The sequence below is a fragment of the Cucurbita pepo genome, chromosome 15, assembly GCF_057944985.1.
Source record: "Cucurbita pepo subsp. pepo isolate OVF chromosome 15, ASM5794498v1, whole genome shotgun sequence".
NCBI lineage: Eukaryota > Viridiplantae > Streptophyta > Magnoliopsida > Cucurbitales > Cucurbitaceae > Cucurbita > Cucurbita pepo.
The window spans coordinates 8,913,414-8,928,097 of record NC_141812.1 but is presented as its reverse complement, the minus strand read 5'-3'; the positions used below and the strand labels follow the sequence as shown (position 1 = coordinate 8,928,097).

General features: G+C 36.8%; 4 protein-coding genes and 1 pseudogene across 4 annotated transcripts; 2 read left to right on the top strand and 3 right to left on the bottom strand.

Moving 5' to 3' along the window:
- Positions 1 to 2,092: 2,092 nt before the first annotated feature.
- Positions 2,093 to 2,827, bottom strand: LOC147789292 (basic form of pathogenesis-related protein 1-like). The gene has a single exon (XM_087118203.1). The coding sequence runs from the start codon at positions 2,746 to 2,748 to the stop codon at positions 2,263 to 2,265; it is 486 nt and encodes a 161-aa protein (XP_086974329.1). The 5' UTR covers positions 2,749 to 2,827; the 3' UTR covers positions 2,093 to 2,262.
- A 1,132-nt stretch (positions 2,828 to 3,959) lies between these two features.
- On the bottom strand, positions 3,960 to 4,175 carry LOC147789291 (uncharacterized; annotated as a pseudogene).
- A 1,362-nt stretch (positions 4,176 to 5,537) lies between these two features.
- On the bottom strand, positions 5,538 to 6,196 carry LOC147789290 (pathogenesis-related protein 1-like). Its single transcript, XM_087117827.1, has one exon. The coding sequence runs from the start codon at positions 6,137 to 6,139 to the stop codon at positions 5,648 to 5,650; it is 492 nt and encodes a 163-aa protein (XP_086973953.1). The 5' UTR covers positions 6,140 to 6,196; the 3' UTR covers positions 5,538 to 5,647.
- Positions 6,197 to 10,313: 4,117 nt separating this feature from the next.
- On the top strand, positions 10,314 to 11,086 carry LOC147789289 (basic form of pathogenesis-related protein 1-like). The gene has a single exon (XM_087118181.1). It carries the CDS (start codon positions 10,408 to 10,410, stop codon positions 10,876 to 10,878), a length of 471 nt encoding a protein of 156 aa, XP_086974307.1. The 5' UTR covers positions 10,314 to 10,407; the 3' UTR covers positions 10,879 to 11,086.
- A 2,731-nt stretch (positions 11,087 to 13,817) lies between these two features.
- On the top strand, positions 13,818 to 14,684 carry LOC111811949 (pathogenesis-related protein 1-like). The gene has a single exon (XM_023699025.2). The coding sequence runs from the start codon at positions 13,927 to 13,929 to the stop codon at positions 14,350 to 14,352; it is 426 nt and encodes a 141-aa protein (XP_023554793.2). The 5' UTR covers positions 13,818 to 13,926; the 3' UTR covers positions 14,353 to 14,684.

Genomic DNA, 14,684 nt, shown 5'->3' with positions numbered 1-14,684 from the left:
AACAACCTCCTGGGTATATTGATCCTCGATTTCCCACTCATGTTTGTCTATTAAAGAAAGCGCTCTATGGTTTAAAGCAAGCTCCTCGTGCTTGGTTTCAGCGTTTTAGCTCATTTCTTCTCACACTTGGGTTTTCTTGCAGTCGCGCTGACACGTCCCTTTTTGTCTTTCATCAGCAATCTAACATTATCTATTTGCTTCTTTATGTTGATGACATTATTGTTACCGGCAACAACTCATCTCTTATTGACAGCTTTACTCGCAAGCTTCATTCTGAGTTTGCTACCAAAGATTTGGGTTCTCTCAGTTACTTTCTTGGTCGTGAAGTTTCACCCACTTCTGATGGTCTCTTTATTAGTCAGTTAAAATATGCTCGAGATATTCTTACTCGTGCTCAGTTGCTCGATAGCAAACCAGTTCACACTCCCATGGTTGTTTCTCAACACCTGACTGCTGATGGTTCTCCTTTCTCTAATCCTACTCTCTACAGATCTCTTGTTGGCGCCCTTCAGTACTTGACTATTACGCGTCCAGATATTGCCTATGCTGTCAATTCTGTCAGTCAATTCTTGCATGCCCCTACTCCAGATCACTTTCTTGCTGTCAAACTTATTCTTCGCTATGTCAAAGGAACACTCCACTTTGGTCTTACCTTTCGTCCATCCACTGTTCCTAGTATGCTAGTCGCTTATTCGGATGCTGACTGGGCTGGTTGTCCCGATACTCGTCGTTCTACATCCGGCTATTCTATTTATCTTGGTAACAATCTGGTTTCTTGGAATGCCAAAAAGCAACCTACTGTCTCACGCTCCAGCTGTGAATCTGAGTATCGTGCTCTTGCCACAACCGCTGCTGAACTTCCTTGGGTTACGCATCTTTTGCATGACCTCAAGGTCCCTATTTCACAGCAGCCCTTACTCTTATGTGACACTTTTGCATGACCTCAAGGTCCCTATTTCACAGCAGCCCTTACTCTTATGTGACAACAAAAGTGCTATTTTTTTTTAGCTCTAATCCCGTTTCTCACAAGCGGGCCAAACATGTTGAACTAGATTATCATTTTCTTCGAGAACTTGTTATCGCTGGCAAACTTCGCACACAATATGTACCCTCTCATTTTCAAGTTGTTGACATCTTCACAAAGAGTATTTCTCGACCTCTCTTTGAATTTTTCAGATCCAAGCTTTACGTTCGTTCAAATCCGACGCTCAGCTTGCGGGGGGTGTTAAGGATAGTTGACCGTTCACTATAAGGCAAATATCTAGATATTCACCTTACATTACGGGTTCCCATATTTGCCCTCTTATTAAAGGCAAATATATTGCATTCATTTATTATTCTTTCCTTTTATTACTATTTCCATATTATTTGTAATTTACCATAAGAGAACTCTCACCGGTGATTCAGCAAACATTCACAGTTTTCTAATGTCATATAGGCACAGAGCGAGCGTAAAGTAATTTACATGGTGTGGCACATAGAGATTCATGCATCATATAACATTGATAACTTAACATAATTCCATGACATAAAAAAATCATATCATAGTATAACTGACAACACAGCACAACATTACATATATCATAGCATAAATATAACATAACACATGTCAATAAATCATAAAACAATATAACATGTGTAGTTTTACGATCATAATTTAGAATTCTATTGAGAAATTAACTCCTCAAATTTCAACTTACCTAAACAATAACCTCAAACGCTACAAAAGTGTAAAAAACGAATTTGAAAGTCCAATGTGGTAGGAAGGTCTCCAAATATATAAGACCTAAGTTGGAGCCGAGAAGCCAAGTGAATCCTAAATGAGATAAAACAGAGTACCCATGGTAACTCACACATTTTCGGATAACTTTCTTATTTTTATTAATGACTTATAGAGGCAAAAATCAAGTGGCAATAACACGTTAGAATTGGTGAGTAAATAGATAGCTAAGTTGTATACAAAGTTTGAGTTTAATATTAAAGGATTAGACATGATTTGATTTTCATAAAAGTAACCGATTAAACAAAGTTCGTATTAAGTATAGAGTTTAATTGGTTAAGGTCGTAAAAGAACTTGTAAAGAGGCACACCATTGAAAATGGAATAACCAGGGTTGACCCGGCAATGGAATTGAAATGAAGTACACAAATTGAAACAAAGAATGGTTGTAATAATAGTTAAGAAAGGAATGGGAATGGGATGAGGAAATTGAGTAATAATAATGAAAGAAATAAAGGTTGATGAAGAAGGTATGATGATGAACTAATAGGGCTCCTCGCCGACAATGTTACCAGCAGGATTATAATTGCATCCAACCAAAGTCCAACTGTTACGGCACTTAACAGTGGCACAACCCACAAGAAAAGTGGCATTCCACACCAATTGGACGTAATGGCGGCACTCACCACCCACGCATCTGTTGTTTTTATGGTCATAGTACTTCTCCTCAGCCGCCCATGCCGCCACCGCACCTTCCGCCGTCAAATCCCCATTTGACGTGGCCAGGTTCTCCCCATAAGGAGAGTCTGTGGAGTGCACCATCTCACAAGTTTCCACCTTGGTTTGGAGATAGGCTTTAGCATGTTCTTCAAGTAATTCGTCCCAGAACACCGGACGCTCCCCTTTCTTCTCTCGAACTGCATTGTGTGCCTTAACGAAGTCGTCCCCGGGTTCTTGACCTACCACCACGTGCCTTAGGCTTAGTGCAACCAAGCACAGCGTCGCCGCCGCGAGTGTCATTTTCGACATCCTATTTTTTTATTTGAGGCTTGATGATGCAACAACAAAAAAAAGAAAAAAAAGAAAAAAAACAAGAAGAAGAATGTGAGGATGGATTTCTTGTGAAGGGTTTTTGTTCTTTTATTTATAGGGACAACCAATGCCTTTCACTCAAGGCTTCGCGTCATATGCGCCATGGATTCTAACAATCAACTTCCTAATTTAGTTCCTCTCTTCTTTATTTTTGGTGTTTTTCTATTCTTAGTTGAAGTCAATCAAAAATTCAAAAAACTTGTTCACATCAAACATTTTGAAATAATGAAAATAACATAAACTAATAAACAAATTGAAATAATGAAAATAACATAGACTAAAAATACCCCACACTAATCTATATGCTACTAAATGAAAATGAAAATGCAAAACTTTGAAATGTATTCACTCCTTCAAGCTTCCCCCTAAACTTTGAAATGGTTAGCGCAGCGCATCTGTTTCGGGTACAGAGGCGAGGAGGGGGGCTAACTCGGCCACCCAACCGAGCAGGTCAGGGGCGGCCATAGGTTCGAATCCTGCCACCTTTCTTGTGGATCATCTTGTGGTTACCGGAGGATGGGAATAAGAAAGCAGAAATGAGCACGAAATGTCAATATATGAATTGTTTCATTATTTGTTATTTTTTGGCCTTTTCTTTGCATTCACTTCCAATAAGAAAGAACCACCAGCGTTTGGTGCAGCACCTGCATTTTGGTGTATACTTCTTTCTTTGGTCTTTCGTTCCGTCATATTCCTAATAACTTATCCAATTCCAACGTATTAACCGTGAATGCACCTTTCTTTTATCAAATCTTAGGGACATGGTCTAATCATGAGGGTAGTATTTTATCATGGTGTCGGATCCCAAGTGTTTATGGATTCCTTCTTTGTTACCGGGGTCGCCCCCAAAGCCATAATGTCTCAAAACGAGGAGGCCATAGAGAAACTCTTTTTTATTCCTTTCTTTCGAACTTCGTGAAAAACCCCATTCGAGATCTCCCTCGTTACGACAAAAAAAGTGGGTATGAGCTCCTGTTGTGCACTCCCTTCGTTCTTCGAACCCTTGTTGATTATGAACTTCGTTCGCGGAGGAACCGGACTTTTGACGGGCCAGCCCTTTTTTATGCACCGCTTTACCCTGAAAGTCAAATGAGCTTTGCTCCTCTGGGCTCCCAGCGCTCTCGTGGTTCACAAGAAGTAAAAAGGACTCATCCTTTGTTGCATCTGGCACGATGTGATAAAGAGAGAGCTTCGTCTATCGATGAACAGCGGATTGACAGAACTCTTGGCATTGCTTTGTTTTTCTCTCCTTTCCTATTAGCGAGTTCTTATCCTTTTGTTCGAAATTTCTTCGTTCGTACCGAACCGCTTGCAGAATCAAATCCTGTTTCACAAGATCCTATATCAGCTATACATCCTCCTTGTATTTATGCTGGAGACGTTGCCAGTGCTATGAGTTTTGGCTTATGTAGATCCAAAATGATGAATGGGATTGTGGCACTTCACTCCCAGCCAATGCGTAAGGATGCCCCCGAAAGGAATGAAACGCTGCTTCGCTCTGCTGGATGCGTCGGATCCCATATAAGAAGCGAGCTTTTTACCCTCAAATTCAAAGATATGGGCGCAAAATGCTATCCTGCTCTATTGTTGCATAGCAATACGGTTGTTTGCACTTCACCGTTAGTAACTACTCAAATAGGTAAAAAGACAAATAGGACGCTTGGTCATGTCTCCCTCTCGATTAAAGTTGATTTTTGCCTCAAAGAGAGACCTTAAACTTTTGGAGAAGGACCAACTTGAACAAAGCTAAGAATCGAGCAATCAGAGCTGCTGAGATAGTCGACTAGAGGAAGAATGCACGAGCCACCTGCAAATCGAAGGTTAAGGATGATAATGTGGCCAATTCAACTAAACCAAGTTTCTGACCCATTTGACTATTTTGACCTATTTCAACTATTTAAAACTCTATTTGTAATTTATTTTCTCTGGTTCCCATATTTTATCTTAATTTAAGACTTAATTGAGAAGTTTTGTAGAAATAAACATGATTAAAATGTTGTATCATGAATTATGTTCTTCTTTGATGAGGTTTAGTTTGATTATGCATGATTGGTCGGAACCTATGCTAGGATTGATTTGTTTGACATGTGATTGTATGTTCACGTGATCTTCCCTTTATTTTAAGATCAAATTAGGTAGAATGAACTATGATAAATGAATTAAAAGTACATGATGATCTCATTTGATTATTACGAACATGCCTTAAATAGACGATCGTGTTAGATACCATATGAGCTTAGATGACTTGTGAACATGATAGTTTGCTATTGTTGGGTGAGCTTTCTAAACCCTATCGTCTGATTCTCGACTGTGTCATATGGTATAGTGATTAGTTTCTTATACTTTGCGAGGACGGTTAGAGGTTTACCAACTAACTCTTAATCATGTACTCATCTCAAGTGATGTGTGTTTACAAAGTGTCGATCATTGGTTGGCAATGATATGGGGTCTCTCCCCGATGGTTTATTTTACTATGTCGTTACTAATAGGGGTAGCTAGTAACTCTTAATAGCGAACTTGTCTCGACTGATAAGGATTTTCATATGTACTTGTGAAGATTATGAGTTGGTAGTGATAAGGTCATGCATTGAAATGATTACGTGTTATGAAATGATTACGTGTTATGAGAAGTTTGTGTAGGGGATGATTAAGAGATCTCAAACTATTTTTTAGGCATGATACAAACGTTCACATATTCATTATTTCATGAATAATAAGATGTACCATACATAGAACATTCATAAGGGTGTGGATTACTAGACAGATTACAACTAAAGTTGTTTTTATTTAGTAACTTTCATTCATGACCAATACTTTTATTTTAGTTATAACCTTCTTAGAATGGCCTTTGGCCTATGATATTGCCGCGTGGATCATAATTGCAAATGATGAATGTACCACGATTGTTTGTACATCTCACTTTAGCACATCCAATTCTCACCGAGTTTCTCCACACCACTTGAGTGTAATGGCCACACACCTTACCAGCTGCACAAGTATTAGCGCTAGGATTGTAGAATTGTTTCTCATCAACCCACATCCGAACAGCATTAGTCCCTGACAAGTCAGGGCTACCCCATGCAATATTTTCCCCATATGGTCCACCTGAGTGCACCAATCGACAGTCATTGATGCGTTGGTTGGCATATTGTCGAGCAAAACTAGCTACCCTTTCGTCCCACTGGACTGGCCCAACGCCAACTTGGGCACGAGCTGCATTGTGGGCATTGACAAAGTCTTGAGGCGAGTCTTGAGCGAGAGAGGAATGAAACATGGCAAAGCTCAAGACGACATAGAAGAGGGAGAGGGAGAGCTTGAAAAGATCCATTATTTGGAGATGGAGTTGTGATACAATGGTTAGAAGTTTGGTGGGAAGAAAATGGGATGGGTATGGCAGTGATTTATAGGCATGAAATTGTGGAATATTATACGAACAAGGAGAATATTTTAGGGTGGTGGAGTATTCAAAAACGCATACACGCAACTAGAAATTATTAATTATAATCAATATTGATTATTTGTGCATCTAAGTTACTATATACAACAATTAATTAAACTAATACTTTTTTCTCGTTATTAATGTTTAAAATATATTTTTCATTCAAATTAAGTTTTTATTAAAGGGTTGAATTTTAAAAACTAACATATTTGTTTTTTATTTTTTATTTTTTATTTATGGGTTTAGAATTTATTTTTTAGTTGGTCTAGAAATTTAAAATTAGTTTTTAAAATGTGAGTCAAATTTTGGTTTTAGATTTTGAAAATACTCGTAAAAAGTACGTAATGAACTAGAAAAATGATCGGGTGGAAGTAATATTTACGAGCTTAATTTAAAAAATTGAAAATTAAAATCTAAACAATTAACAAATTAGGACCTAAGGTGGTAATTCTCGATGTTGATATAGCTATTGCAAAATCGAAAACGTGAAACTACAATAGCTTTGAATACGACATGAGTTAGTACACGAAAGGGAGAATAAGCCAAGATTGATTTTTCTAGAAAGCAAACAAAAATGGCCTTGGACAAACTTGTGGAGGCTTTGGGTCACTAATCATGCTTGGAAATGAGACAAAAACATATGCACTAAGTCGTCGTAAAAACATTATTCTCGACTAAATTGTTAGAGATTTAAATTCTCGCACTCTCGTGAGCAACTACTTTGATTAAGAGGTTAATGTTCGAATTTCTCCGCTCTATGTTAAAATAAAAAAATCAGCCCAAAATCATCTATAAAATTAAGCTGATATAGAATGTTAAAAAAACGTCATCAACCCAACCCAATGTACTATTTTTGTGTTGGGTTATGAACTTATTTGAGTTAAGTTAGGTTCAAATAAATGAAAAACTTTATCAATTGGTTTGGTTCATGAGTTACTCTAAAATTAGATCGAGTTAAACTAAACAACTAAGTATTTGAAAGCTTAAAATATTTGAAAATAAACAAATTAATATATTAATTTTTTTTTTCAAAACAAAAAAAATTGAATAAACGGTCTCGAATCATCCAAATGAACTCCGTTTACAAAAATTTATGGTTGAGTTGAGTTGAGTTGAATTCATTATTTAATAAAGTTCGAATTGAAAATAAATTAGTAGCTGACGAATTAAGTTGAATCTAAAAAATGTCTCGACTTGACTGAACTCACGACCGAAATGAAATAAAACTTTTCAATTGTTTTCTTTGATTGTGAGATTAGAATGAGCCTAACTTTGAAAGATAAAACTTGTACTTTTTTTCCATGGAAAAATATGAAAGCTAATAATTATCCATTTAAGAAAGAAGAAAAGAATAACAAAGACTATCTCTAAATTGAATGGATTTGGAGCCAACCTCAAATTATTTTGACATATATTGAAATTTGTATGAACAGGATGACAAATAATAAAAGAAATTCGAGTGCTAGGATGAAGAATGTTATTTGTGATTGAACCTTTGCAAGAGTTTAGAAAGATCGTTGCTTGAAATATCCCGATAGTCTTTACGTGACTGAGCTAAATAGGGTAGAACTAGAAGTGTAACGACCCATATCCATGGCTAGTAAATATTGTCCTCTTTAGGCTTTTCCTTTCGGGCTTTCCCTCCAAAGTTTTAAACGCGTTTGCTAGGGAAAGATTTCCACACCCTTATAGAAGGTGTTTCGTTCTCCTCCCCAACCAATATGAGATTCTCACAATCCACCTCCTTCGGGGCCCAATGTCCTCGCTGGTACTCGTTCCTTTCTCCAATCGTATGGGACCCCCAATAAATCCTTCCTCCTTGTTTGCACACAGCCTGATGTCTGACTCTGATACCATTTGTAACGGCCCAGATCCACCGCTAGCAGATATTGTCCTCTTTTGGCTTTCCCTCTCAGGCTTCCCCTCCAAAGCTTTAAAACATGTCTGTTGTGGAAATGTTTCTACACCCTTATAGAGGGTGTTTCGTTTTCCTCTCCAACCAATGTGAGATTTTCACAAGGAGCGTGTTGTTATCATGTACAAGTCAAAATTGACGCCAAATTAGACACAACTTTGAGCATAAATGTGTCATCAACGTAAACTTTTCAAAATTTTAAGTCAAACGATTACCCATTTAAGCTTAAGAAATTGTTAATCGAATTCTCTAAGAACTAGGCAAAATTATATTATCGATAATACTATAGATTTTTTTTTTTCGGATAAAAAATTTAAAACCCTAAATTCTTCATTGTTTATACCTTAACCAATTGAATTACGCCAAGAGTGTGAAAAATTTGTTCGATCCACGATCATAAGCAAAGGCTTTTGGAATTAGATCATAATAATTTAACATGTATATGTAGGAGTTGACAACCAAGTCGCCAAGACATGTGAGTCAAAGTCTATACAATGTTATTGTTCTCTACTAGAAGCTTCCCTTTGGGGCAATATAATTTTTCTAATAGAATAATAATTACTTGTCCCAATGAAATTGGTTTTTGTTTTTGGTCTAGCTTAAGATTATTTTAGAACATTAAACAATATTGATTTAAGCCAAGTCTTGTTTAGAAATTTTTATTTTAAATTTTAATGGTGATAGATTGAAATAATACAAATTGAAATGTATTCTAAATTAAGTTTGAAATTAAAAACGACATTCCCGAGTAATAACGTTACAGATATAGTATCAAGTAAGTCTTGTTTGGTCGAATTGAGTTATAATGGTATTTAAACCCTTGATCAAATAAGCCCAAAATGACACATTTAATATTTGACGTAAAACTCAAACGATTGGACCCAAAGCCAATGAACCCGAGACTCGAATAGTCAAGCTGAAAGGCCATCAAAGTTCAAACCCATAATACTCATGGATAACTCATAAACGATTGAAATATTGAAATCGTGATAGAAAAATTAAAAGAGAATTTAGAGACAAATAAATTAGAAGAATCCTCTAAGTTCATGAAGATCGAACATTCCATGAGGACTAAAAGACTATGAGGGTTATAATAATACCTCAACACTTGAAGACTAGAACTTAGGAGAAAAAAATTCTCACCTCTCGAATGAAGCATAGGTCTACAAAGGTGTGAAAACATCTTCCTAGAAAACGTGTTTTAAAAACTTTGAGGAGAAACCCGAAAAAAAAATTACAAAGAGGACAATACCTGCTAGCTGTGGACTTGGACCGTTAAAAATAGTATGAGAGCCAGAAATCGGGCGGTGTACCAGCAAGGATGCTAAGCCTCAAGGGGGGTGGAGGCCAGGTGGTGTGCTGGAGATGATGCTGAGCTCCAAAGGGGGGTGTACACTAGGTGGTGTGCCAGTTAGGATGCTGAGTCCTAAAGGAGGTGGACACTAGGCGGTGTCTAGCGAGGATGTAGGGCCCCAAAGAGAGGTAGATTGGAAAGGGGGATGAGTGTTATTGAGGACGTTGGGTCCTGAAGGGGGTGAATTGTGAGATCCTACATCGGTTGGAAGGAGAACGAAACATTTTTTATAAGGGTTTGGAAACCTCTCCCCAGTAGACAAGGTGGATTGTGAGATTCCACATCGATTGGGGGGAGAACGAAACATTCTTTCTTTATAAGCATGTAACCTAAACTATATACAATTGCAAAGAAACTTAGCATTTGGTTAAAAGCCGTATAGCTCTAGATTATCATCAACAAAAAATTTGTAAACCGTCAATGAATAAATGAAGCTTGATTCTTCTTTAATATAACATTAATTGCAATATCTTAGAATAATTTGAACAACATTTTCCGGACATCTTCTTTGAAGTTTATCCCGTAGATAAAAAATGTAATCAAACTCTTTTCCACTTATTTAATGAAGTATTTTAAACAAAGAATTCATGTTCTAAAACTTAATCCATATGGTTTTCTTCCTCATTCCCAAGAAGCACGTGGGACTTCTCTTGGTAAACGCATAAATTCACCATAAATAATCCTTTCCATAGCTTACCCGACGCCTACCGCAAAGCTTCAAAGTCTAAAGGGGATGTCTTGATTCAAATTTCATCCATTTAACACTTAAAAAGCCCTTTGCTTGCAATGCCCACTTTCACTCACTTTACCACCTTCACAATTTTATTACCATCACACTATAAATCTCCCTACCCTTACTTCCATTTCCTCATCCAAACTCGAACAACGATGACTATTCTTACTCTCATTATTCTTCTCTCGACCCTTTTAGTCAAATCATCAGACGCTCAGAATGCAGCTCAAGATTACATTAATAACCATAACTCAGCCAGATCAGCCGTCGGCGTCGGAAACATGGTATGGAACACAACTCTAGCCGCCTACGCTCAAACATACGCGAACTCGAGGAAAGGAGATTGCCAATTGGTGCATTCGAACGGGCCGTATGGCGAGAACCTTGCAAAGGGCAACAATGGATTCACTGGCACAGCTGCAGTGAAGCTATGGGTTGATGAAAAGCCTTACTATAGTTACAACACTAATGCATGTGCTGGAGGTGAGTGTCTTCATTACACGCAGGTTGTTTGGCAAAGCTCTTATCGTGTTGGGTGTGCGAGAGTTCAATGCAACAATGGCTGGTGGTTTGTGTCTTGCAATTATGATCCTCCAGGCAATTGGGATGGCGAGTGGCCTTATTAAGTATGCTAATGATAATAATAATAATGAAGTTCGTATATGCTTTTGTTCTTGAAAATAAATGGTGCTTGAGATGATGATGTTGTCATTAGTTGGTGTTAATACACACATGTTTTTAAGTTTATGTCGGCTGTTCTTAACACATGTTTTTATGTAAGTTCTTGTTGTTCTTTCTCCTTGCCTTGTTTCTCCAAAAATATTGAACATCATAGTTAAATAAATACGTATATTCAAAAGAAACTTGTGCCCAATCTCCAACAATGATTCTAGTTCTCAAAATTTCATTTATCGAGTAAGAGTAGCGAACTAGCTAGACTCCGACAATTCCAACATTTTAATTTAATGTGACTCAACAAAAATAATAAAGGTGAAAAGTCAGAAATAACCCTAACCACACGAAAGTTTGAAATTTAGGGTTTTTGGTATATCAATTGATATACGTATGTCAACGTAATTGATCTACTTCTTTTTCGATAGATCAAGAATATCATTGACATACTTATATCTTATCAACATACTTTATTTAGAATGTAACTTCGATTTCTTAATATTTTTTTACATAGTCATGAAAGATTTTAAAAGATACCGTGAAAGACAACAAACGAATTTGCAATTTATAGATTGGTCTAAAAAGTTTCCTTAATCCTACCCAATGTGAAATGTTATCTGACCCAACCCACCCCTTATAGTATTGTGTCGTGTTGTCGGATTCAATGTACACCTTTCATTTTTTTTGTTCGGTTTTTTTCACCTATTTTTTTGCTTTGGTTAATTTTTATTTTTCTTCTACTTTTTTATTTTTCTCGACTCTTCTCAATTTCTCATTTTTTTTTGGCATGATTTTCTTTTTCTATTTTGTTTTTAATTTTATTTTTGTTGTTTTTTTAGATATGATAAGTTTTGTTTGTAGTTGTAGTTTCTTGTTTATTAATTTTTTTTTTCTTAATGCATTTATCAAATTTAAAATAGAATCGACCACACAAATTCTTACCTACTAAATAGTTACAGGCAAACGATTCCCACATATCCCAAATGATTGAGAGAAGAAATAAAAGGTAAATGATAATAAATTTGAAATATATGTATTTTATGTCGGAAGTAAATTATGAATGAAAAACAAATTACAATTTCATCCAATGATTTGACTTTGTAACCATATAAGTTTATTGGTAGTAGATATTGTCCTTTCTGAACTTTTTCTTTCGGCTTCCCTTTTAGATTTTTAAAAGGAGTCGGGTCTAGTAGAGAGATTTTCACACTCCTATAAAAAATGTATCGTTCCCTTCTCCAACCGATGTGGGAGCTAACAATCCACTCCCCTTCAGGACCCAACGTCCTCGTTGTCACTCATTCCTCTTTCCAATCGATGTGAAATCTTACAATCCACCTCCTTCAAGGCCACTCATTGACACTCATTTCTCTCTTCAATTGATGTGGGATCTTACAAATTACCCCCTTAGGAGCCTAACGTCCTCGTTGACACACCGCTCAGTGTTCCACACCTTTCAAGGCTTAGCGTTATCGCTAGCACGCTGCCTAGTGTCTGACTCTAATACCATTGAAACAACTTAAATCCACCGTAAGCAGATATTGTCTCATTTGGCCAGTTACGTAACGTCGTCAGCCTCACAGTTTCAACGACGCATTTTAGAACCATAAGAAAACCGTAAGACTGACAATGATATACAACCTGCCAAAACAGACAATATTTTGTTTAAAAAACTATCTAGCAATAATTAATCATCTAAAATTAACAAATCTAATAAATTGGTTAGATATAATTGCAAAAGAAAAATATTAGTTATTTATATAAAATTCTAATAGCATTCCACACCGATTATTTGATCATGGGACATAATATTTCCAAACATCTTTAATAAAATATTCAACCAAACAACTCGAAACAACTCGAACTAAATCAAATTTAAATGCAGAAACAATTATGAATTGTTTTATATGTACAATTTTTTTTTATAGAAATTTGAACATAGAAAGAAACGAGAAACACGAACAACATGGGACCCAACCTTAGTAATCAAAGTATGTCCTTTGTTTTTTTTTTTTTTTTGGTCTGCCTTGCTCTTTTCTAATTCTCGCAGGCAATCACGGAGTGTGAAGAAGACGAAGACCCGACTGCCAAGTCTTTCTAATAAAGAAACTTAGCAATATCTCAGTTTTCACGTTTTTTCTTGAGTCCTCTTTTAAAATGTTCACGTATTTGATTAAGTGTATTTTTTTTTTTTTCCACGATCGAAAACGATTTTCATGTTCGGTTCAGAGAGCATGCTAGCCAACAGGTGCTGAACTTTGTTTTCTTTCCATAATAATTCTAAGTAGTAAACGATTGAGATTGAATATGTAACTGTCTAAACCCACCGGTAGTAGATATTGTTCGTTTTGATCTTTTACGTATTGTTGTTAGGCTCACGTTTTAAAACATGCCCATTAAGGAAAGGTTTCCACGCCCTTATAAGGAAAACTTCGTTCCCTTCTCCACCCGATGTGAGATCTCGCAATCCACTCCCTTGAGGGCCAACATTCTTACTGACACACCGTCCAATGTCTGGCTATGACACCATTTGTAATGGTCTTCTCATCACTAGTAGATATTGTCTATTTTGGCACATTACATATCGCCGTCAGCCTCACCGATTTTAAAACACATCGGTTAGGGAGAGATTTTCACACCTTTATAAAGAATGTTTCGTTCTCCTCTCCAATCGTATACAATCTCATAGAACATAATAAAAATAATTATAACAATAAAAATAATTATATCCAAGTCAATGTCATGTGCAAAGTCTTGATCTTAGTCATCCAGCTAAGGAAATTTCTCTTGGGCTGCTTTTGGATAATCAATCAACCCATTTTTTCTCACAATTTCTCCATAAATTTCCACATTTTCATTCTTATAAATAGCAACAATTCTCATCCCATTTTCCCACACAAATATCTCATCATTTTCCTACTCATAACCCAAAATGGCTCTCATCAACCTCTCCATTTCTCTCCTTTGTGTCTTGAGTACTTCTATCATGTTGCCATAGATCTATGGCTCAAGACATGTCTCAAGACTTTGTCGATGCCCACAACGCCGCTCGTGCACAAGTCGGTGTTGGACCCATCCAATGGGATGAAACTGTGGCAAACTATGCCCGACAATATGCCAACCAACGTGCCAAAGATTGCCAGATGGTCCACTCTAATGGGCCTAATGGGGAAAATCTTGCAGGAAGCTCGGCCGACCGAGCTTCCTTATCATGCACTGACGCAGTTCAAATGTGGGTAAACGAGAAACAATTTTATGATTATAACTCCAACTCGTGCCTTGGCAACGAGTGTCGCCACTACACTCAAGTAGTGTGGAGTAAATCTGTTCGAATTGGATGTGCAAAAGTGAGATGCAACAGTGGTGGTACTTTCATCACCTGCAACTATGACCCGCCTGGCAATTATGAAGGTCAATGGCCATACTGAAGAATGTCACCTTAATAGTAAGAGGACGTGCACTACAGTTATGTCCGAGTCAATAAGAGAAGCTTTGAAGAGTCGTGTATCCCTTTTTATCAATCTCTCATTTAGCCACCTTTTAAGCATTGGGTCTCTTTTTATTGCTTCTTTTGTCTTCCTCCTTTGAGGCTATGAGCATTAGTTTATGTTATTAAATAGCTTTTATGGCATGTCAAATATAGAAAAGTTATACTTTAGGTCCCTAAAGTTTGGGTTAGATTGCATTTGGGTCCGTGAAGTTCATGAAAAAAGCTTTTATTCTCCTCGGTTATTAAATAAATTCTCTTTATTATAGGTTG